The following is a 22,376-nucleotide window of genomic DNA, read 5'->3' as shown; positions in this document are numbered from 1 at the left end:
GGCACTTTACAGACTGCCTGTGTATGTATTTCCATGCAGGGCACTAGACCTCAGGAGGAGCCCTATGGCCCATCAGGCCATTCATCTGCATCATTTAGAGGCCCACATAATAACGTTTATTCTTGCCTGTATTTATTATTTTGAGTCACAGCTTCCCAGGGTTATACCAGCAGGGTTAGGTTCCACTCCCTGGCTGTCAGCCAGCTCCCTCTTGGGGCTGCCATGCTCTGTTGATTAGGACCTCTTGCTGGGGAAACCTTAGCTGTTTCCATCTCTAGTACTCCAAGCACCCCAGGAAGGAGTGGCAGTATTGTGATCCCCATTGTGCAGATGGAGAAGGCGAGGTGCAGAGAGGCAAAGGGGCTGGCGGTAAGTCACTGGGGAGAGACGGAAATAGAGACAAGGTCTCCTGACTCCCAGTCCAGTGCCCTCCCGCTACAGCCTACTGGCCTCCTTCTTTCAGCACTGCTTCCTCCTGTAGGATTGAACTGGGCTATGGGCTGGATCCCCTAGGGGGGCTGTATCGGTCTGTGGGCTGGGTCCCTATGGTGGGCTATCTGGTCTATATTAGTGTTTGGTTGCCCGATGGGACTGTTACAGTCTATCAATTACATGCCCTTCAGAACTTCCTCCTGCACTTGGGACCGGGTCCACGTCGGGGGCTGCTGGTCTATGGGCTGGGACCCCCAGGGTGGCTGTCACCATCTATGGACAGGGTCCCCTCCAGGGTAACGGTGGCGGAAGGCTAAGTTGCATTGTGCAAACTCTGTCTGCTGCTGTTTCCTTTTCATATAAAAAGCACGACAAGTCCCTTCTTTCTCCTTGGTTCTTTTTATTAAATACCAAGAGGATTTAAGGTAAATAATAACAATCAGGGAGGCAGTAAAGCCTGGAGGACTTTTCCCTGCTGTGTGTGAGCCGGCCCCAAGAGCCAAGCAATTGCTTGGCTGCCTTTGGCAGGATGCAGAGAAAACTGAAGGTCCCCAATTCAGGAGAGCATCCTCATAACCTTGAGCATGTGCTTGGCTCCCACTGAATGCAATTCATGTGCGGTAAGTTAAACATGTGCTTAGTTTAAGTGCTTTCCTGACTGCAGGCCATGGTGAGAGATGAGGTCTTTCTAAAAAAAAAAAAAATCATTTATTAGTTAAATAGCTTTGTTTAAAAACACAGTTCTCAACTGCCTCCGCAGCAGAGGGAAATGTTATTAAACGCGAGTCCGTCGGTAGGCAGGACGTGTGTGCGGATTAAATCCCGAGGCGCTTGGCTGCCAGATAAAGACGTTATTGTTGTCATTTTTCCCTCCTTCCCACCCTCCCTCCTTCCCTCGCTCCCACCCACCCTCTGCGAGAGAACCTTGGAGGAACAGAACCAGGGAAAACACACACACACACAGAGCTTAGAGGGAGGCTCACTCGTGTCAGAGCTGAACTGCAGTGAGGAAGAGGAGGAGGAGGGGCAGAGAGAAACGTTCCTGGGGATTAATAACAGAGAGGCAGGAGGAGGGGCAGTGCACACAGGTAAGCTCTGGACATGTGTTCTACTGGAGAGTGTTGTCATCTGGGCTGATTTTTACAACCGAGTCAGCCACCTCCTTTATCAGTGGGCTAATATTACCGTTCACTTTCCAACTTCTGTGAAACTTCACACAAGTTTTCTTTTCTTTTCTAGTTCAGCTGTTGGATCTTTCTTTCTTTCTTTCTTTCTTTCTTTCTTTCTTTCTTTCTTTCTTTCTTTCTTTCTTTCTTTCTTCAAAAGTAAAACTTGTTGGCGGGGAGGGAGAAGAGGCAAGAGGGTATCTTTAGGTCTGCAAAGCAAAAAGACAAACCCATGTGTAAGATCGTTGCAGATGCTGTAGACTGTTTCTACGGAAGCATAACTCGGGAACCCCTTCCCCCCTCCATCCCCCCAACCACTCACTACCTTTCACACACCCACTCTTTCTCACTCTCTCTCTCTCTCTCACACTCTCTCTCTCTCTCTCTCACACGCATGTCTAATTTCTCAGCTGGAAATGCAAAAACCAAGGTGCCTATTTAAATGAAAGCTGCCCATCTTAATGCAAGCGCAGAACAGGAGTTGCCCTGCATCAGAAAAGAAGTGTAGAAGGGATATAGGGAGAAGTGGAGACTGAGAGCAGGCAAGATTCCCTCTGCTACAAAGTCTTGACTTTTACTGGGTGGCAGTTAACCAAAACTTTAGTAGTTTTATTCTCAGCAGACATTGGCATTTGTTAATTCCTCTTCCTATGTGTTAAACATAAATTTGCTGTTTCAGATCAGATCTCAGAAAAGCTCGGTAGGAGTTTCCCGGCCGGGGGCGGGGGGTGGGGGGAGAGAACTCCAGAAATCGCTGCAAACTCAAGTTGGGGGTGGAGGTGGCTTGGGTGTTAACCCCCCTTTCCAAACGGAGAGATGGAAAAAGAACACACACTGTTTTGTTTTTCTGGGAAGGAGCGAATCAAGTTCTTTTCTGAGAAGGGTGTGGGGGGCTGCACTGCGTTCCAGTTTCCTTCAGTCAGCTGGGGTTTTCGACTTGAATTGCAGAAGCTAGATCCCCGATGCCAACACGCAGAGGGCAGAACCCAAGCTGCATTCATATTTGGATCATTCCAAGGGAAAGGAACCCAGGCTCCCCTGCCCAGATTGTCCCAATGGTATAGAACTGAGAGAGTTCCACTCCAGGGCATTCGGAGAAGTTTAACCCATTCCTTGATGCATAGATTTGACACTGCACCGGGACAATATGGAGACATGAGGACCAAGGTGCTTAGTCCCTGATCTGGCCGAGGTGGGAGAGAGAATGAAGTGTGAAGAGAGTAACCCTAACTGAATCCCTAGGAAAGAGATTCTGTGTATAGCAATAAGCAGAGACTTGTGTTGTACAGAATCCTCCCTGTGTGGACTGAGAACTGTGGCCTGGGGAAAGGGTGTGTGTGTGTGTATTTGTGTGGTGCGGAGGGGGGAAGATTCAGCCTTGCTGTGACTCAGTGTAGGGGTGGTAGCCTGAGACAGAGAAGCAGTTTTCTTCAGCCTGGTCTACATCTAAAAATGAGATTAGCCACGTCGCTCGGGGCTGTGAACCATTTTGCACCCTGTAGTTAGCTCGACCTAACTCCACTGTAGCGGCAAATTTGCTACATGGATGGAGAAAACGTTTCCGTTGCTGTAGGAAACGGCTATACTGCAGCAGCATTGTCGCTGTAGCCATTGTAGGGTAAATGTGTCCCAAGGAACCTGAGGTCCCAGCCCACCCTTATCAGATGTTTGGCTTCTGCTCCCTGCTCTGCAGTGCGAGGCAAACCACCCAAGATGGCATTGTTTTAATCGCCTCTGTCAGTCACAGACACTCCATATCCCAACTGTCCTGTCCTAGCCACCCAACTGCACTGAAGCTGCTTCCCCGGCCCTTAGGCGGGAGTACGGTCCTTGCGGCGTGTTGTTCATACTGTCCTTCCTACTGGAGCAATTGTGTCAGGAGAGAGATCTAAGCGCAATGGGGAGGCTTTTCTCCTCCTTGGGGAGAGAGGGGAATCTGGAGGAGCAGATAAGGCAGGCGTTGGATGGCAAATTCTCAATCCTTAGCGAGAGAAAGCAGAGGAGCTGAATTACCGACAGTGCGTAACAAAGAGGGCGTCTCAGGCATTGCGCTGTATTCGCTTTGGAAACACCGATCCCATGATCTCCTTGTGTCTGCTCTGCCAGTTCCACTCTGTCTGCAGCACAGAGGATCCAGTCATTTAGCCTGCTGGACAGAGGGGTTCTGGTGTGAGGCCAGGGGCGACCGAGGGACAGAGTGAAAGGAAAGGGTGTGGGGTGAGCCTGACGCGCTGGGAGCACAGATGACAAAGGGGGCTTCCTTAGCACTCAACATATGCTCCTTAGCAGTGGTGGCAGAAGGATAGGAAGATACTGGGGTTGCTGACGACAGCAGGGTGGGGGATATGGCACCCACTGTAAACTCTGCACCTAAATGGGGAAAGATGAGGGGGAAATTTCTGTGGCATCTAAGTGGGGATCTGAACACCCATTTGCATGCACAGAAATACACAGTCTATGCTTGCTGCTTACACGGCCACTTCTCAAATCAGGGGGCTACGGTTTGTTTGCAGAAGGAGACACGGGCAGAGAGGGACGGATCGAAGAGCGACACTGGTGCTGCTGAAGAGCACAAGCAAGGATTTTCTGTTACAATAACCCAGGAATTATCCAGCCAGCTGATCCTAGCTACTTTCCACACAGGGCACACCCCATCCATATGCATGAACATAAAACCTTCCCTGCAGAAAAAGGCTACTGCAGCTGAGTCCCCGGGGTTGGATTAGCCAGTGGTATGATGGCTCCAGCCCAGCACGAGTACTCTGCCGTTTAAACTCTCACTCCAAAACCTCTGAGGAGAATTGGTCCTTAGCATCGGGTCTCTGTTTTTAAAGGTACTTTGGGGACCTCTGAGTCAGAGCGCTTGCCACGCTCTCCTTCATCCCATCACTGCTTTAAAGGCATGCCGGATGCATGTTTAATATATACTCGATTCTGCCACTTCAGCTCTCCAGCCCAGCTGAATAAAGGAAACTCCTGTTTTGTTTAGGGTTATCAAACCAGCTGACTGGGAGGCCTGTTTGGTCAACCCAACCGGTGATTGATTAGCGGCCATAACTGATAGACAAAAGGGATGGCTAATGAGAGAGCTTGCTGTTCTTATTTTAGGTCACCCTCTCTGTTTTAAAGGGACAAGCACATGCTCTGTCCTAGTCTGTTCATCACAAATGCTAAATAGCTGTAGGATGGGAAGGAGGAGGTCATCAGGCCTCAGGCGCACACGGAGGGGGAGGAAGTTGGGATCTCAACAGAGCAGCAGTGAATGGAGGGAGCTGCAGTAAAAGGAAACTTTCTTGCTGAAACAAACAGAAAATGATCCCTGGCGCCACGTTTTGTAACAAGCTGGCTGTGCACATCACTGCCCCCTACTGGACCGAATCAGAACTGCTCATTTGTGTATCATAGACCCTATTCTGCATGGAGCAAATGCTTCATCTCAGGTGTTTGGGGGCTGTCTTTCCCCACTCTTTGCATGGAAAGTCTAAAAGGCCATGAAATGCAGCTCAGTGGCAACTTGAACTACTTTATTCAATGAATTTAACTCCTTTCCCACAGGCAGTTAGCAAGTGTCATGAATATACTTGTTATTCAACCAATGCACTGTTGACTTTTTTTGACAGGGATTGATGAAAATTTTCAGAAAGCGAGGTGTTTTGCCTACTTGTGATTGGTCAGAAAGGTCACCTGCTATTGTTACTGCTCCCTGACTGGAGGAACTTGCGTGCCAGCAGTTGGGAGTGCAAATCTAGTATTTGGTTTTCATGAAAACTTGTGCGTGTGACTTGAAATTCCTTCCTTGCAATCACATGAATGTGGATGGAAAGCCAAGACACACGCGTGGCCAAAGACAATTGATTTAAACATCCAAACATATTAGAGGGAACTATAAAGTTCAAAGTGGCCTCAGATTTGTTGAAATATCTCAAATTTCTGTCACATGCCTTCCTTTTGGAAGGTATTTTTAAGACCTGGCTGGATTATTCATTCCACATAACATTTATTGTGTGTGTAGCTCCTTCTTGTGCCTGCGAATTGTTTGCAAATTGACCCAGTTTTCTATGAATGCATTTAATATTTGGAATAGTTTATGGGGACAAATTTCATCTTGTGGGTTGTTTAACTCTTCATGGTGTGGGATTGGTCACCTGAGGCACCAGGTAGCAGCTCAGATAGCATGGTGATGGTCATCTGAAATACATACAGTGGATAGATGCACAGTAGTTACCCTCAATAAACAGTGGAGTGTTGGTTCCAGTAGGTTGATAGCATTGTTTCTGCTTGCTGACATTTTTATTCAGCTGTGACATAGAGCAAATAATGAAGATGCTACTTTCAGTGCTGATTTTCTGGGCCAATAACTGTCTGTATTGAAATGTGGATTCCTAAAAAATTTCAGAAATAAACCAACACTCCCTCATGCCCAGCAACTGGCATGACCCTGTGATAGGAGCAGAGCGAACACACTGGGTTTGTTCACAGAAATATTTGGAAACTTCTTTCCGTGTTATTCAACAACCTCTGGTATGTTCACTTGAGTGACAACCCTGTCCCGCACCTCACGCCTGCCTCTCTCTCTGCTGGGTTCTTCCCTGGGATCATTAACTCTTGCATAACATCACATCGTTTGCCATGGAATGATGTCAACAGTTAAGCATTACAATTGGAGAGGGGCCTGAACCAAAATCCCAGCTGTGAAGAGACACAAGGAGAAAATACACATCCCAGCTTTGCAACTGGCGCCTCCCTCCATAACGGGCTAAACCAAAATCCCAAATCCAACCCTCCTCCCCATCCCACTCCACCCACCTACAGCCTTTGTGGTTTTTAAAATCCAGATCGGAATTTTGGATTGGAGTCCCGGGAAACAGCTTCCGACAAGAGAGATGGGGTTGAAAAAACGAGCATGTGTACTGGGGGGTCAGGGGAAACCAGAAGTAGTCGGATGTAGACAATATCCCTGTGATGAATTTGTCAGTTCCCTGCCGCATTCAATGTTTTCCTCTCGCCCGACCCCAGACAATGGTGCACCTAATACCCAGCAGCTTCTTGAAACCCTGGAGCTGCCAGAACTTTGATTGAAAGCAGCAGGCCCGCAAGGGTTCTCTGGTTAAAGAGGGACAAAGAGAAACAATGAGGAAAAAGCGGGGGTGGAGAAAGCCCGGAATCTCTTCATGGAGAGAGTCAATTGTTTAGAAGCCCAGGAATGCATCCAGTCAGCTGGGCAGAGGTATTTCAAAGGGAGCCAAGTTGTCCATGGGTCCAATGTGCCAGGAGCCCTTGGTGGAGGCTGCCTGCACGGGGGAGGTTCCCCACAGCTCTTGCTGCAATGTCTCTAAGTCAGACGGCTCAGCCTGGGCCAGGATGCAATGCCAATCTTGCCAGTCGCAGGAGCTGTCTCTGGTGGTGTCAGGCGGAGGTGAAGAAGCTAACGGCTGCTTGGGAAGCAATTTCCTTGCTAGAGAAAAGGGGCAGAAGGACTTGTTTCCCAGTGGGATTTTCCATTTCTCGACAAGCGCTGACAAACCTTTCCGCTTCGCAGCCACGTGAGCCCTCACTGCCGGCTTGTTCGCCTGATGCTGTTGACATTTCCCTGCTGCAGACGGAATGGGAATGGGACGGGCCTGTCTCAGCCCCTGTCTGTGCGGTTGGTATGGAGCAGGCATCGTACCACGCGGGGCTCGTTGTGAGAGGCAAATGAAGTCTGTGTGCTGTGACAGACCCAGACCAGGGGGGTGCAGGAATCTGGTCAAAGGCAAATATATTGGCCACTGGATGAACAGGTTTCTGTTCCCTGAGTGACCAAAGCAGGGGCTGCCCTAGAGCAGTCAGGAACCTGCCATCACCAAGGAAGACAGGCAAGCTAATCAAGACACCTGGAGCCAATTAAGAACTTTCTAGATTCAATTATGGCAGGCAGGCTAATCAGGACACCTGGTTTTAAAAAGGACCTCCCATCAGTTAGTAGGGGGATGTGCCAGGAGCAGGGAGTGAGAAGGCGGGCTGCTGGAGGAGTGAAGAGTTCAAGCGTGATCAGGCTTCAGGAGGAAGATCCTGCAGTGAGGATAAAGAAGGTGCTGGGGGGAAGGCAATGGGGAAGTAGCCCAGGGAGTTGTAGCCATCACACAGCTGATACGGGGAACACTGTGGACAGCTGCTATCCACAGGGCCCTGGGCTGGAACCCGGTGTAGAGGGTGGGCCCGGGTTCCCCTCCATCCCCCCAGCTCTTGATCAGACACAGGAGGAGTTGACCTGGTCTGTGAGAAACACCAGAAGGGAAGGTCTAAATCGGAAAAGGATCTGCCCTGTCCCGACCCACTAGGTGGGACACAGAGACTGCGGGGATTGTTCTCCGTTCCCCCTATGCTGGCCAGTGATGAGGTTAGCTGAGGGGATGGCAGGTTTGAGCCACTAGCAAGAGTGGCCAAACTGAGGGCTGCCGTGAATTTCTGAGGCGAGCAAATCCGCCAGTAAGCGCAGGACCCACTGAGGCAGAGGCGGAACTTTGTCACAGTGCACACGTCCCCCGGCGCCCAGGCTCTGAGCGTTGTCTTTGCAGGGCTCCCCTGAAGTCCTGCCCAGGGCTGCCAGGCAGCCCCACTGCAGCTGGGGTTAACAAGTGAGGTGGGACCCTGGCGCGGGCGGGGAGCACCGCACATCTGAACGCACGAGATAAAGTGCTGAGCAGGATGGGGAGCACACATCTTGCTTTATTCGTTCTTTACACAAGGGGTTCTGCCTTCAGCCCTCTCTGAAGCCCTCCTCTTCTCCCTCTGGTCGCACGCCAGACAATTGGCAGTAGCTTGGCCAAGTTGCTGCCTCGTCTGGCTTACAGACAGCTGGGCTGTGAGGGAGCAGGTAAGCAGGAGTGGCACAATGGATCTCCTTTCCATTCTCCCTCTGGTCTCCACTCCACGCAGCTGCACATCCTCCAGCCCTGCCCACTGACAGGGGCTTAGGAAGGCTGTTCTGCTTGGTTTCATGCATATGATCTTCCCTATATCCTGCTACCTCCTTCCTTTGCCATTGGCAGCCTGGGAGAGAATTTGATCAGTTTGTCCCTGCTCCTCTTTCTATCCTGTCCTGGGATTCTCTCTCTGAAGTGGCTGATACTGGCTGCTCATTGCTACTGAGCTAGATGGACCCCTGGTCTGATCCAGTATGGCAATTCCTACGTTGTCTTTGTCTTCGTTGTCAATTATGTCTCTGTGCAAAACCATTATTCACAGGTTGATACTTGTCAGCCATAATTGCTGGGCCTCTTCAGCCCTTCTGTACATCACCTTAACGATACCACACTGGGCTAACGCTAGTTGTAAAAGATGGGACATTGTGGAGAAAAACTATGTGGTCCGATGGACCTAGTGCAACCGTGGGGATTAGGGACCTCCGGGGTCCTCTTCTTGGCTCTGCCAATGACCCGCTGTGTGAGCTTTGGCCAGTCACTTGACCTTGCTATGTTTCAGTTGCTTCATCTGAAGATGCAGTCAGTCTCTTTATAATAGTGAGCTGTAGCTCACGAAAGCTTATGCTCAAATAAATTGGTTAGTCTCTAAGGTGCCACAAGTCCTCCTTTTCTTTTTGTGAATACAGACTAACACGGCTGCTACTCTGAAACTTATAATGTTCCGTCACGGTTCGTTGACGGAAGCGTAGCCTCATAAGTTAATGATCACATGACCATGCGTCTTTATGATTCATATAACCTATGGTGCAGGATTCGGTACTGTCACTTGGTGGCACTGCAGTTAAAATATCTTTAGAAACTGAAGTGAAATTATTGTTCAAAGCTGGCATGGATTTTTTGTGGTAGGAGGCCCAGGGAAGCCAAGAAAATATCACTCATCCTTGCTATCTGTCATTCACATCCTAGCCACTGGGTATACTTTTCCCTTCCTCTCTTCTTCTGTGCGCTACATTATCCTTTGCCAAATAGCTTACACTGTACTGCTTGCTGCTTCGAGACCTCTACCTAGCTTCCTCCTCTCTGGATATTTAATACATTCAATGATTGCAAACCCATTTCAACACGCCAGTTCTTAGTGAGCCCTGTGCACTAGAAGTTGGTTTATGATGGGCCTCGTGGCATAGAACATCCTTTGTCAGACGTAGATCTAATGATCAAAGCCACAGATGATCCCGCTAGAAGCGATTAGCCTCGTGCTTCAGGGAACAAGCCAAGCATTAAACCGCCCAGGTTTGGGGATAAACTTTCCCTTTGGGTGGGTTATTCCATAATTGTGCATTAGGAGGGTTACACACTTTCCAAAGATACAACTGACGATGACCACTATTGGAGACAAGAAGCCAGACTAGAAGGAACATCCAGCATGGCAGTTCCTATCTTTGTATGTCCCTTTGCCTGTTAAGCATGTTAGCAGATCGACCCCCTGCCTTCACTTCTCTCCTTTGGCCGCAATTCAGCAAAGCACTTAGGCCCAGATTTTTAAAGGCATTTAGGCATTGCTGTGTCAGTGTTGCAACACATAACTGAGTGAAGAATCTAAATCTTATTTGCAAAAGGGATTTAGGCACTGAGGCCCATTGATGGGGTGTCCTGAGCACAACTACCTCTGAATACCTTAAAAAATCTGAGCCACGCACCCTTGCCTGTTTTAAATCCCAGTGACTCTGAGGGCAATGCTTTGCCTGAACGGCACCCCAGTGGACTTTCTCTTCTCTGCTGGCTCTTTATAAGAGCCAAGCAGAGTGAAACAATGGTTAACACTGACCCAGCTCAATCAAAATACTCTCTGGAGCAAAGTGATTTGCTGGGGGAGAGTGGGGGGAAGAATAATCTGTAAAGAGACAGAGGTGAAAATCACTCCTGGAATATAAAATGGCTGGTGTGAAATGGTTTATCTGCGCTGCAGCCAGCCCAGGTGCGACTTTGAATTACCAGCTGAGACTCTGGCCCCGCATATTTTGTGGGTCACCTTCAGACCTGCTCGTCCAGCCAACGCTACCATAACGCATCTCTGCTACAGTACTACAGTGATTGGGGGGCGGGGGGGGGCTCACAGAAGAGTTCAGCACTGAACCCAACAGTGCCTTTTCTTGATCTCTGGGTGCCCTGCCGTGTAAAATCATATTGGAGCCAAATGCAAACTTCTCCGTCGTTCGGGTCCATCTCTGTGCATCCTGTCTGAGCGATGTGGGACTCCATCTCGTTCCCCTGGAGCTTCTGTTCCAAAACGAAACCGAATCTGTGACCCGGTGGCATGGATGAGAATAGTGCTCTGAAGCCACATCCCCTCCCCTCCCCCCAATGTTCATAAAAGTGAACACAGAGAATGAAGTGAGCTGTGCCTTCCCCCTTCCGTGTCTCCTGTCACATTACTGCTTCAAGGAGTAAACCCCAGGGAAATACATCCAAGCAAAAAGCTATTGTGTGAAATGGGCCCCAGTGAGCGGAACAGATTAACGGGCTACAGAGCCAACGGCACAAAGCGTGATTCTCGTTGCAGGTTCTGTGCACAAGCATGAAGGGCCTGATCCAGGGAGTAACAGCCTGCTTGTCCATAGATCTAGGGGGGCATCTTGCAGGGGGGGGTTAGCTGAACTGCTCTGCCGCCCCAGCCTGAAAACCTGCTGCTATGCAAAGCAATGAAAAGCCACTTGGCGGGTTGCCTTTCAGAGGCATCGTCCTCGTGAGAGTTCGTGACAGTGTGCAGCGATTTAGGCAACGCGGGGTGATGGATGGTGACGTGTGAGCCGCAGGGGGCTCGCTGCTTGGGACCAGCTCAGGTAACCGCCCCCCCCCCCAAATTCACACACTTGTCTTCACCGAACCTTTTGGGTCTGTAATATGGGGCTGGGTAATCCAGGAGCATCTCACTGGAACAGACTGGAGAGAGAGAGATTAGCTGTACTGCCCGGGGAAATCTGTTCAAGCCCATCTCATTTTATGTTTTATATATATAATATATTGTGTGTGTGCATCTCTGCATTAGTTCACCCTTTCTTTTCACCTCCTCCTCACCCCACTCCCTCCACCATACACACACAACCGTTGTGTGTTAATACACCCTCCAATAGATGTGTCTGAGCAGGAGGAAGGAGCCCTTATATAATGAAGTATGAAATCAGAGCTGCCCCACTAATTGGCTAACCAGCACGATAGCAGACCTTGCGTAAGGAGGAAGGGAGGATGGTCTTGTTGCTGAATCATTGGTCTGGGACTCGGGAGATCTAGGTTCAATTGCCAGGTCTCTCACAAACTTTTCATTTCCCTGCCATTGCAGGGTGGTGGGCACTGGTGAGCCTTGGTCCTACCGGTTCTTGGCCTGCAGCACATAATGGTCTAGTCTCCTGGGGGCTCCTTGGCTCTCATTTTGGTTGTTAGGTTCGTGTGCAGCTGGTGCTGGTGGCCTGGGATATACAGGAGGTCAGATTAGACTATCTGGTGACCCCTTCTGGCCTTAAAGTCTGTGACCCTATGACTTCCTGTGTGACCTTGGGCAAGCCCCTTGATCAGCCATTCCGCCGTTCCCCATCTGGAAATGGGAGATAATTACTTGTCCCCGCCTGGTGAGGTATGGTGAGGGTAAACTAATTAGTGTTCGTGAGGGGCTGATACAGTTGTGATGGGGGATACATAGTATCTAGACAAGCCTCTTTTTAACAAACCCCGTTGTGCCCCCTGCAGGTGAATCGCTGGACCATGAAGGCAGCATTCAGATTGCTTCTCCTCCTCATCCTTGTGTTGATCTCTGAAGTGAACGGGCAGAGGCGGAAGCCCGGGCGGAAGCCTGGGCTGAAGCCCGCTCGACCGACTCCCGAGCCAGTCGAGCCAACAGAGCTGCCTCCGCCCCTGCCACCGGGCCCCCCCTCCGTCTTCCCGGATTGCCCCAGAGAATGCTTTTGTCCTCCAGACTTCCCCTCAGCCCTCTACTGTGACAGCCGCAACCTGAGGAAGGTGCCCCTCATCCCTCCCAGGATCCACTACCTCTATCTCCAGAACAACTTCATTGACAGCCTCCCGGAGGAGTCCTTCAAGAATGCCACGGGGCTGAGGTGGGTCAACCTGGACAACAACCGCATCAAGAAGTTGGACCGGCGGGTGATGGAGCAGATGGAGAGCCTCGTCTTTCTGTACATGGAGAAGAACCAGCTCAAAGAGGTGCCGTCCTTCCTGCCAACTAACCTGGAGCAGCTGCGTCTGAGCAGGAATCAGATCTCCAAGATCCCCTCTGGGGTTTTCAACAAGCTGGAGCACCTGGTCCTCCTGGACCTGCACCACAACAAGCTGAGTGACGGAGTCTTCAACAAAAACACATTCCGGGGGCTCAAGAACCTCATGCAGCTCAACCTAGCCCACAACATCCTGCGGAAGTTGCCTCCCGGGCTGCCCAGTGCTGTCCACCAGCTCTTCCTAGACAGGAACAACATTGAGGACATCCCCGATGATTACTTCAAAGAATTTCCCAATCTGGCCTTCCTCAGGCTCAACTACAATCAGATTTCTGACAAAGGGCTGCCCAAGAACTCCTTCAACCTCAGCAACCTGCTGGTGCTGCAACTGGCGCACAATAAGCTCACCAACATGCCCTTCATCAACCCCAAACTGGAGCACCTCTACCTAAACGACAATTCCATTGAAAGTGAGTTGGGGGGTAGCAGGTCGGCAGGCCTATGTGGCCGTGGCTGGGCCTAGAGGGAGCAGACGTCCCACGGGGATGCCATTCTTTGCAGCGGGAGATCGTTTCTTTCCATGTGAAACCCACCCACAGGGTTCGACTCCCTTCAAAACAGGACTTGATGTTTAGAATGGGTTGGTGGCCCTTTCACATGGGTGCATGGGGCCAGGTGGTGGAAGGGCCTGTGCTTCAGAAAAGGATGGTCCAAAGCACTACTGAGGAGACCTGGGTTCAATTTCCTGCTCTGCCACAGATTTGCCCAGGATCATAGGAGAAAACTCACTTATCTTGACATCTGTAAAATGGGGATAATACTTCCCTACCTCACAGGGATAAGCACATTAAAAATTGTGAGGTGCTCAGCTACTACAGTGATGTGGCGGGCTCACATATGTACCTAAGATAGATGGAAACAATACAGCTTAACTTTCTGTGTGTTGAGGCTAGCAGGGCCAGGAGATGCAGAGGGGGATGAAGGGAGAACAGGGCTATGCTGGTGAGCAGCTCTGCAAATCCATCAGAGATGGCTTCACAGGGATTTAGGCGAAGCACAGCAATTTCATGGGACAGGTGCCAGGCCATGAAATGCGTAAACACAGCAAAAGTGGGAATAACAAAGGCCTGTTCCCAGCAGACCCAGATGTTTGTGCTATCGGAGCTCTCACCACCTGCTGCCCTGGTTGAAAACATCTGCAGGGGAGCAAGAATGCAGAGCTCCCTCCAGAAAGTCTCTGCATGCAAAGGAGAGACACACACAGAAACCAGTCCAACTCCTAATATTTCTGGCTGCAGAGTAGGCTGATGGAGTTTTGGTAGCAGAGCAGTATAGGGGATTATACACTTGTAAATCAGTAGTCCCAAAACTGTAGTTAAAATCTAAATACCCTTATGGCTGGCAGCTATTCCCATAGACTGTCACATCAGTGAAAGGACCAGGGGAACCCATTTACAATAGCAATGAAGGATGTAAGCCCAAAGTCCTTACTTAGACAAAACTCTCATTGAAGTTAAGGGGGAGATTTTCCTGAGTAAGGATTTCTAGATTGGGCCCTTATTTGCCAAGATGGTCCACCACTGTAGAGCAGCCCCCTGTGAGGTGGAACATAGCAACTGTAGTGGTCAAGGGAGGTGGCAATAGATTACAGGCATCCAGTTTAGGAATACACTGGGGTTTGATCCAAATAACGACGAGAGGAGCAAAAAGTTTGAAGGTGGAGAATCCTAGTGGAACTAAGTTGTCATCACCGAAGGTCAGCAGTGCCAGGAGAAAAGGTCAAGGAGACAGAAGGGCCCAATCCAGGCCTTGCTTAAGTAACTGGAATTAGCCCACGGGGGACTAAAGAACCAGCAGCAACCGACAGGAGGCCAAATAAGGGCCAATCTGGGCCAAGTTTTAACTAGCGGGGGAACTCAGGGTCAAGTTGCTGACTGATCTGTGATGTAGTTGTTCAGCACAGCTATGGTATACTAGTTAAGGAGGTATATGCTGCAGGTTAGAGCGAGACCCATGTTCCATTCCCCTGTGCTGCCAATGGCCGGCATTTTATCCTGAGCCTTGTGACATTTGGTGGCTTTTTTAAGTCTTCAGCTCCTGGAGTCATGTATTAAGTGAGAATCTCTGCTTTTATTTTCTTTAAAAGCAAGTTTCTAGCCCTCATGGTCGCAGAGAAAAGCCTGAAATGTGATTCCCCTAAAGCCTTGCAAACAGAAGGCGAACAGAAAAAAAACAGCAATTTTTTTGATATCATGGTTTTTAAGCCAGTCTTCTGACTTTGGGGGGCCTGGATCATAATTTTTGAAAGCCTGGGGTTGGCGATACTGATTCTATTTCTTTTCTCCCTTTCATAAAGTGCCACAGTATTTCTCACCTTTCCTTTGTTAAGCACAGATTATTCCAGGCACTTCCTGACAGAACTCATTCACCTCTGTCTCCAAGGCCACCCTACCATAGCACCCTTCTCTCTGCCCCACATCACTGATAGAGCCACTATAGAAGATGTTAGGAAGTGCAGATGCAATCTGAGAGCACCCCAGACACCTTGCAATCGCAGCAGAGCACGGCACACACAGCATAAGAAAAACAGACATGAAAATAAGCCCCAGAATAACTATTCACGGCTAATGCTCTCTTGAGCTGCAGGGTTTTCCTGTCTCTTGTGATGGCTTGATAATGGCAGCAATGATTAGTAATACATTGGGCTATTTTTATAGCTACCTACAGGGACGGGAGGAATTATAGCTTGTTGTTTCCTGGAAAATAACCCAATCAGGAATATTCTTAGGCCGATGTGAGTGAGTCCCCAGCTGCGATAGCCAATTAGAAGACATGAGGGGTGGTGGTCACACCTTCTCGTTGGCCTGCTTGAGTTCTCATTTGTTGCAAGGACTTCTCATTGTTTGCTGGAGTTAATGACAGAGTGGAGTCTCCAATGCCTGGCTGATGTTTTGAAGGGTGGCTTTGGAGCTCCTCTGGGGCTGTGTGTGCTCAGATGATTTGGTGACGCCAACAGCCGATATAAGATTCCTCTGGTGGAATCGTAAAAGCTGTGGGTGCTGATGGGTAGAAGGACTGGAGTTTGCATCTGGAGAGCCAGGGGAGGTGAAATCCCTCATTCTCTTTAGTAAATCCAAGCCCGCTGGACTGATGAACCCTGCTATGCCTGTAGGGGGAGGAGGTGCTACAGGAGGGAACCCGAGTCATGCAGGAGTTAACAGATTGGGTGAGCCTGTTGGTTGGTTTGACACATGGAGCTTGGCAAGGTGATCCACCACCTGAGACACGGAATTCAACAACAGGGATCCCTACGTTTTGGTAGACAAAAGGGGACTTGGGATGCCCACATTGCCAGAGTTAGGGTGACGTGCAGCTCAGTGCTTGCAGATCCCCACTGACAGAAGGACAGGCAACTCTGCTCTCTTGCTCTCCATCGATAGAGGTATCTTTTCAGACAGGCTGAGGTGCTGCCTCCGAGTCCAGGGGCACAATTCCCACCCACAGAATGAACCCCGGGTGCAGACGTGAGTCATTGCACCTCTGCCACCCGCTTTGCCCCCAGAGTCAGCTAGTTAGAACAACAAGGACTTAGAGTTGCACCCAAAATCCGTCGATGGGTGCAAAAATGCACCCACAAAAAAAGGAGAAAGTGTCCCCCCGTTTGCATCTAAACCTATACATATTTCCACTGTAGCATCAGCACCTAGGTACTGCAGTGATGTGCTCTGTCAATAAGGCAGATGCATAGCTAGCTCGTCCCAAGAGAACAGACATACCCAAAGAGATACAGGTGTAAAGTGAGGGGCAGTGGAGTTTTTCTCTTCCTTTGGTGCAGTGAGAACTCCCTCTTCTGTTTCAATCTACTTTAACCACAGGACGGGGTGGTATGCACCAGAGGCAACAAATCAGATCTCTTGCAAGCCCCGTAAGCACAAAGTGATCACTGAACCCCATGACGGGTGGGTGGATGAGTGGGATGCAGAGTAGATAAACTCTCAGCATCGCTCACCTGGCATCAGGTGGGCTCTTCCAACCCATGCCATGCTCTCTCTTCCCCTGCAGGAATCAACGGGACCCAGATTTGCCCCACCGCCCTGGTCACCTTCCAAGACCTCTCCTCAGATCTAGAAAACGTGCCCCGGCTTCGTTACCTGCGCCTGGACGGCAACCAGCTGAAACCGCCCATCCCCTTGGACCTCATGATGTGCTTCCGGCTCCTACAGTCAGTCGTGTTTTAACTCTCCCAGCTGTGCCACTCTCCCGGGACTTTGGCTTTGCGCAGACAATTGACTCCAGTCTATGTCAGACACTTGGAAAATATTGTGTTCCCCCATTCAACCCACCCCACTCACCCCTCAATGCTCTGTCTCCTCTTCCTCCCCCACTCTCTTTCCTCCTTCCTCAGCTGCAAGGAGCACCGGCCACCGTTAGGTGCAGCCCAGTACCGCCCCTGTGGATGCCACATGTATCTTATAGGAGTGCACTTCCTGGCAGGTACCTGTAGTGCCCCCACGATGGCACTATGCCACAATAAGCATCCAAGGCCTTCGTGTAAATGGGGCCCTTTCACTCCTACCCCTTAGGTGAAAGTCAGAGAAGAGGTGCCTGCTCAAATGCCACCCACTTATACCCAGCATGCAACTGCCTTTCCCTCCCAGGTACCTGTACATCTTCCAGCCATAGGAACCATCCCCAGGTGGACCTGGTCTTTGTAGGGCTATCAGCATCTCCTCCCAACTTCAGCAGTCAGTGGTATGTGAGCTTTGTTTTGGGAGCACCCAGTGATGGAGGGGCAGGGGGCCTGGGACTGGACAATGATCCGGGGCAATTATAGCTGCTTTATGAGACAAGGCGATTTCATCCCCAAAGCAGCAATATCCGGCAAAATAACGCAAGTTGTCTTGGGCACCGAGATCCAGTTCAGGCCCTTCTCTTCCAAGGGCACAAAATTCATTTGAGGTGGGTGTTGGGAATCCAGGTCAGGTTCTACTTCTTTCCAAGTCCTCTCCTTGGCCAAAACTGGAGCAGCTCACTCTTCACTTTGGACGATCCTAGGGAAACCCAATGGCTTTGCTCAGCCATTGTGTCTTTGGGCCACATTGGCACTGGACTCACCCACCAACTTCATGCCAATGAAAGCTGATGAAACCTCAGAGGTCCCCCACTGAGCAGAAGATTCTGGGTGCAGACACCGTATAAGCATGTGGCAGGCATGCAGAGCCCTTGGGTGGGGTGAACATATTCACATGGAAGAAGATTCATGCAAACAAGTAACTTCCTCAACCACATGGCAGCTTCTTGCTGCATCGTGTTGGACCCTATTGCTGTTCATGGCAGCCAGGGTCACCAGCAGTTCCCCACCGCCAAATCAGATAGCCACCATAAGGAGTCCCCTTAAGGTCCCACATTAAAACCCTGTGGATTATAGGAATCCTGGTGGAGTGCCCCTTTCATGCACGCCCACACCAGTCTGCCCTTGTGTCAGAGCAGTATGGGCATCACCCATCACTGAGAACTTTTAAATCAAGATTGGATGGTTTTCTAAAAGTTCTGCTCTAGGAATTACTTTGGGGAAGTTCTCTGGCCCGTGTTACCCAGGAGATCGGACTAGATGATCACAATGGTCCCTTCTGGCCTTGGAATCGACGAATCTATGAAAAACCACGAAGAGGGTGGTCTTTGCTCTGGTTGGGGACCTGCAGCCGGGTCCTTCCTAATACACGCGGCTATTTTGATTCCAAGAGACGGTTTCGAGATGCAGAGTAACGCCTCGAGCCCAGAGCTTAGGGTAGTTTGTGGGGCTAGGGTCTGCAATGGGGCTAGATAGAGAGACCTCTCAAGGCGAGGGGAGACGGATTAACTGTGGCTCTACCCATTAGGGACAGCTTGAGCTGTCATGGCAACTGCAACACTCCTGCACGATGGGGTCAAGTCCAGGAGCTGGTGCTGAAGGCTGGACATTGCTGGGGCCCTGGATTTTGCATGGGTAGAGCAGAGAGATCCTCATTCTGGGGAACGGGGACAATAGGGGAGATCTGTCTTGAAAGCACCACCTTCTTGCAAGCAGACAAATGCAGCCTCTGTTCCATTTATGGGGCACCACAGTGACACCCGGTGGCCAGAGAGGGTGACGTTGGCAGGCGGTCCTAGATTTCCCAAAGATCGACATTGTTCCTGTTTAAAGGTAGCTGGTTACGTTAATCCCATTCATTCCCTTTGGGTGGATCTGACCTGAGCCATTTGTCGTATTTAAAGGTGGCAGGTTAGAGCAATGCCCGTTGCATGGTGGGGATCCCTGCTTCACATTCAGGGGCGTCAATCCAGATTTAGTCCGGCGGAAGTGAGAATTGTCGTAAGCCGCAGTCCTCCCCCAGCTATGCATTTTGGAGCGGATTTAAGTACAAGTGATGTCATTACACCCTGAGATGGGCCTGGATCTCTTGGGGGATCAGAACGATGGTGAGAAAGCTGCAGTTTCCCCGGGCACGCCCCATCAGAATGAAACACCCTCTGCCTGTCCCCCTTGCCCTCCCCCCCCCACAGAAAACCACCTGTGGGAGGAGCAAGAGGAGAGAAGAGAGATGTGAAGAACAGAAGAAGCTTCCCTGCCCACTGGCGCGGGTTGCTTTAGCTTCCTCTTGTCACCATCTCCTGCTTCCCTTCGTGCCCCTCCTCCGGAGTCCTCCAGCATCCCATTGAAGGTCTCTATCGCCTTTCTTCAGACCCTTCACTCGCCTTCCCCAGTCACTTATTCCCTCCTGCTCTGTCTGGGTGAGAGCTCTGCTCAAAGTCCCTGCTTGCCCCCCAGATTCCTCCGAGGTTTGGAAGCAGCGTGAAAAAGTCTCTCTCAGCTTTGCCGATCCCGTTCGCCAACTTCAAGCCTTAAGTCCCAGGGCCAGGTCCTTCAGCTGGTGTAAATTGGCTCAGACTTCAATGGAGCTGCACCTCTGGACACCAGCTGAGAATCGTGCCCTCTTTATCCCTGGAGACTCCAACTAGCTCTCTTCCCCTCTGTGGAACAGATGCTTTGAGCCTTGAGTATTGCTTTGGCAGCTCACACTGCATCCTCGCCAGCGGCGTGTGGAGCAGCGCCCCGTGCTGCGTGCTGAAGCTCAGAAGGTGTCAAACGTGCATCGGGCACAGTAGCACTATTGCCACAACCTAGTGCCAACTATTGCCATGCATGCGGCCCAATGGGCAGAATGAGGCATTACTGTGTCCTGCGTGGTTTTGTTGTTCTGCTCTGCACAGGGCTTAGATTTTCAATGATTCCTCCCCCCGGGACCCTATCAGCGTGCTGCTGGGTGCCACACGCTCAGCTCGGATCTCGTGGCCTGGTTCCTCTCGTCTGCAGACTAATCACTTTACACATCTCAGCAATGGATCCCCGTGATTTGCTCTGCCTCTGGTATTAGCACGTTCTGAGGTCACCTTTCCAAGCAGGCACAGCAAAACAGGCCCAGTTCTGCTCTCCCTTACCCCTGTGCAGCTCGCTTTGAACTCAGCAGGATTCTGTGCTGGGTAATTGAGAGCAAAATTGGACTTAGTGTCGGGAAGAGACGTCCCTAAGGCTTGACGCCCCCCCACCCCACCCGGCGTGTGAATCCATTTTGGCTCCTTGTCTTAGCAGATCTTTGGTGGGTGTGAATTGGCGAAGCTCCATGAACTGCAGTGTGACGAGGCTAGCGGAGGTTCCAGGTCATTGGTCTTTCCCCCTTCACATTGGGACTGCTTTTGACTTACAGCTGCATTGCCTCCATCTTAGCAGCTGGAAGGAGCTGGGGTGTCATGAGCCACCAGTGTGTGTGTGTGTCTCTGTATTGCATATAGAAACAAAACACCTTAATATAATTTCCAAGAAGCCTGCCCCCACCCCCGGCCACATACACCCCTTTCCTGTACCTCCAACCAGGTCTCAAACCCTCCCACCATCTCTTCTCTTCCTATCCTGCCCTGATCTCTCTGTCTGGTTTCTCTTTGGCTCGCTCTGTGAGCCAATACGGCACCGTGGAGCTGCACAGATTGAACTCAGTAGCCGACGGTATATGTGCAACCCCCTCTTCCAGCCAAACCCCGCCACTTCGGCCCTCAAAGCCAATGGACTCCCATTTACATCAATGGGCTTTGACCACATCCTTAGTGACCAGACAGCCCCATTGTCCCCTGGACACGTCCTCCCAGGAGTTCCTGTTGGAGGTACACGCTCGGAGTCAATTATTTTAACAGCAATGCAGGCGTGAAACTCGCTCTCCTACTTATGTCCGTGGGGCCAGCTTCAGATTTCAGTAACGCAGGGGTAACTCCAGAGTCACTCCATTGATCTTGATTGAGTTGCTTTGGATTGTGACATGTAGAATGTGATCTCCTGGTCTCTCTCCTAGCCGACCTTGCGTTATGTTTCATTCTCGGTCGCTTTACAGAACCAAACACCGCTGCCTGTTTGTACCTTTTTCATTTTCATTTTGAAAAAAATACTCAAAGCTTATTTTTTATTCCACCCCCAGTTCTTATATGTACGGCTCTCCCTCCTTCGCCACTGCATACATAGGGGTCTGGGTTTCGGTTCTTTCTGATTTTCCATGTTTATGTTCTGGACCAATTGAGGCTCGTTTTTTAAAGGGAAAAAAAATCCGTTTTAAATCGGTGTTTATAAACAAATAAACCCAGCAGCAATTGTCTCCCTTGAATTCAACAAAACATGAACCCTCTGTGAGAGGAGGAGGTTTTTAAAGGCACAAATGGGAGTTAGATGTCCAGCTTCCATTGCAAAGCGATATGAGTGATCCATGAAAAGAGCTGTAGCTCACGAAAGCTCATGCTCAAATAAATTGGTTAGTCTCTAAGGTGCCACAAGTCCTCCTTTTCTTTTAACTCCCCTTTGTGCTTTTCAAAATCTACCTGCCAAGCCACAGCGATGAGCTACCAGTAAGCAGTAGAGAGACTATTAAGATCTACCCATTCCCTCCGCAAAGACTGTGAAAATTGCAAATTCCAGGCAGGTATTTTTGATAAAACCTTCTTCTCCAAATGTTCCTCAGTGGGATTTATTGGGTTTGACTGGTTTCAACCTTAAACCTGGAAACCCTATGTATATATTTATATATCTATATGTGTAATATATACCGGTACACTGTACATGTATAGCTATATACATACAGTAGCTCTCAACTGATTTTAGCTCAATGGTATTTTCACTTCTCCTAGCCCGTGGCAGTGAAAATAAAACGATTCAAAAAGAAACCTGGAAGTGCGGTCAGAAAATGCGGCCTAGGGACCTGTTAGCAACTGATGTACTGATTATTTATTCACTCCAAGGGTTCTCTGGGATGGTGCCCATCGCATTGGTGTCTGGGCACCACTATGAAGTTCAGGGTCAGATCCTGTGCCCTGCCTTCCTCTGCTCCCTTTGGGCCATGCTGCCAGAGGGAAGAAAGAGAAATCTAACCTTAGCCCCCCTAGCTGGGGATATCCCCACGGTAAGGAAGGTTCCAGCAGGCGTAGGAGCTGGCATAGCCTAAGCAACCATCTCTGCAGGGCACAGGTGTGGCCAGACCATGATTTGCTCAAGCGATCCCTAGCTGGTGGATGGGTCCTCAGGGCACCACCCAGCTGATGCAAATTACAGCAGCCCCCCAGGCTGTTCTCAG

General features: G+C 50.2%; 1 protein-coding gene across 2 annotated transcripts; it reads left to right on the top strand.

The window, feature by feature from the left end:
• Positions 1–1,001: 1,001 nt before the first annotated feature.
• Positions 1,002–21,969, top strand: PRELP (proline and arginine rich end leucine rich repeat protein). Of its 2 annotated transcripts, none has more exons than XM_075121889.1 (3): positions 1,002–1,052; positions 12,245–13,199; positions 16,792–21,969. In XM_075121889.1, the coding sequence occupies exons 1-3, from the start codon at positions 1,017–1,019 to the stop codon at positions 16,965–16,967; spliced, it is 1,167 nt and encodes a 388-aa protein (XP_074977990.1). In that variant the 5' UTR covers positions 1,002–1,016; the 3' UTR covers positions 16,968–21,969. The 2 variants fall into 2 exon arrangements, with proteins under 2 accessions (XP_074977990.1, XP_048682813.1); XM_048826856.2 differs by lacking the exon at positions 1,002–1,052 and adding an exon at positions 1,356–1,520.
• The last annotated feature ends 407 nt before the right edge of the window (positions 21,970–22,376 follow it).

This window comes from Caretta caretta, chromosome 21 (genome assembly GCF_965140235.1).
Source record: "Caretta caretta isolate rCarCar2 chromosome 21, rCarCar1.hap1, whole genome shotgun sequence".
Classification (NCBI taxonomy): Eukaryota; Metazoa; Chordata; order Testudines; family Cheloniidae; genus Caretta; species Caretta caretta.
Note: the sequence above shows the minus strand (reverse complement) of the source record. Positions and strands in the feature narration are given on the sequence as shown.

Excerpts from the sequence above, each read along its gene's own strand:
- PRELP (XM_075121889.1), top strand. The coding sequence starts at position 1,017 with ATGTGCTTGGCTCCCACTGAATGCAATTCATGTGCG. Across the intron at positions 1,053-12,244 it reads CTGAATGCAATTCATGTGCG|GTGAATCGCTGGACCATGAA; the intron begins GTAAGTTAAACA and ends TGCCCCCTGCAG. Across the intron at positions 13,200-16,791 it reads AAACGACAATTCCATTGAAA|GAATCAACGGGACCCAGATT; the intron begins GTGAGTTGGGGG and ends CTTCCCCTGCAG.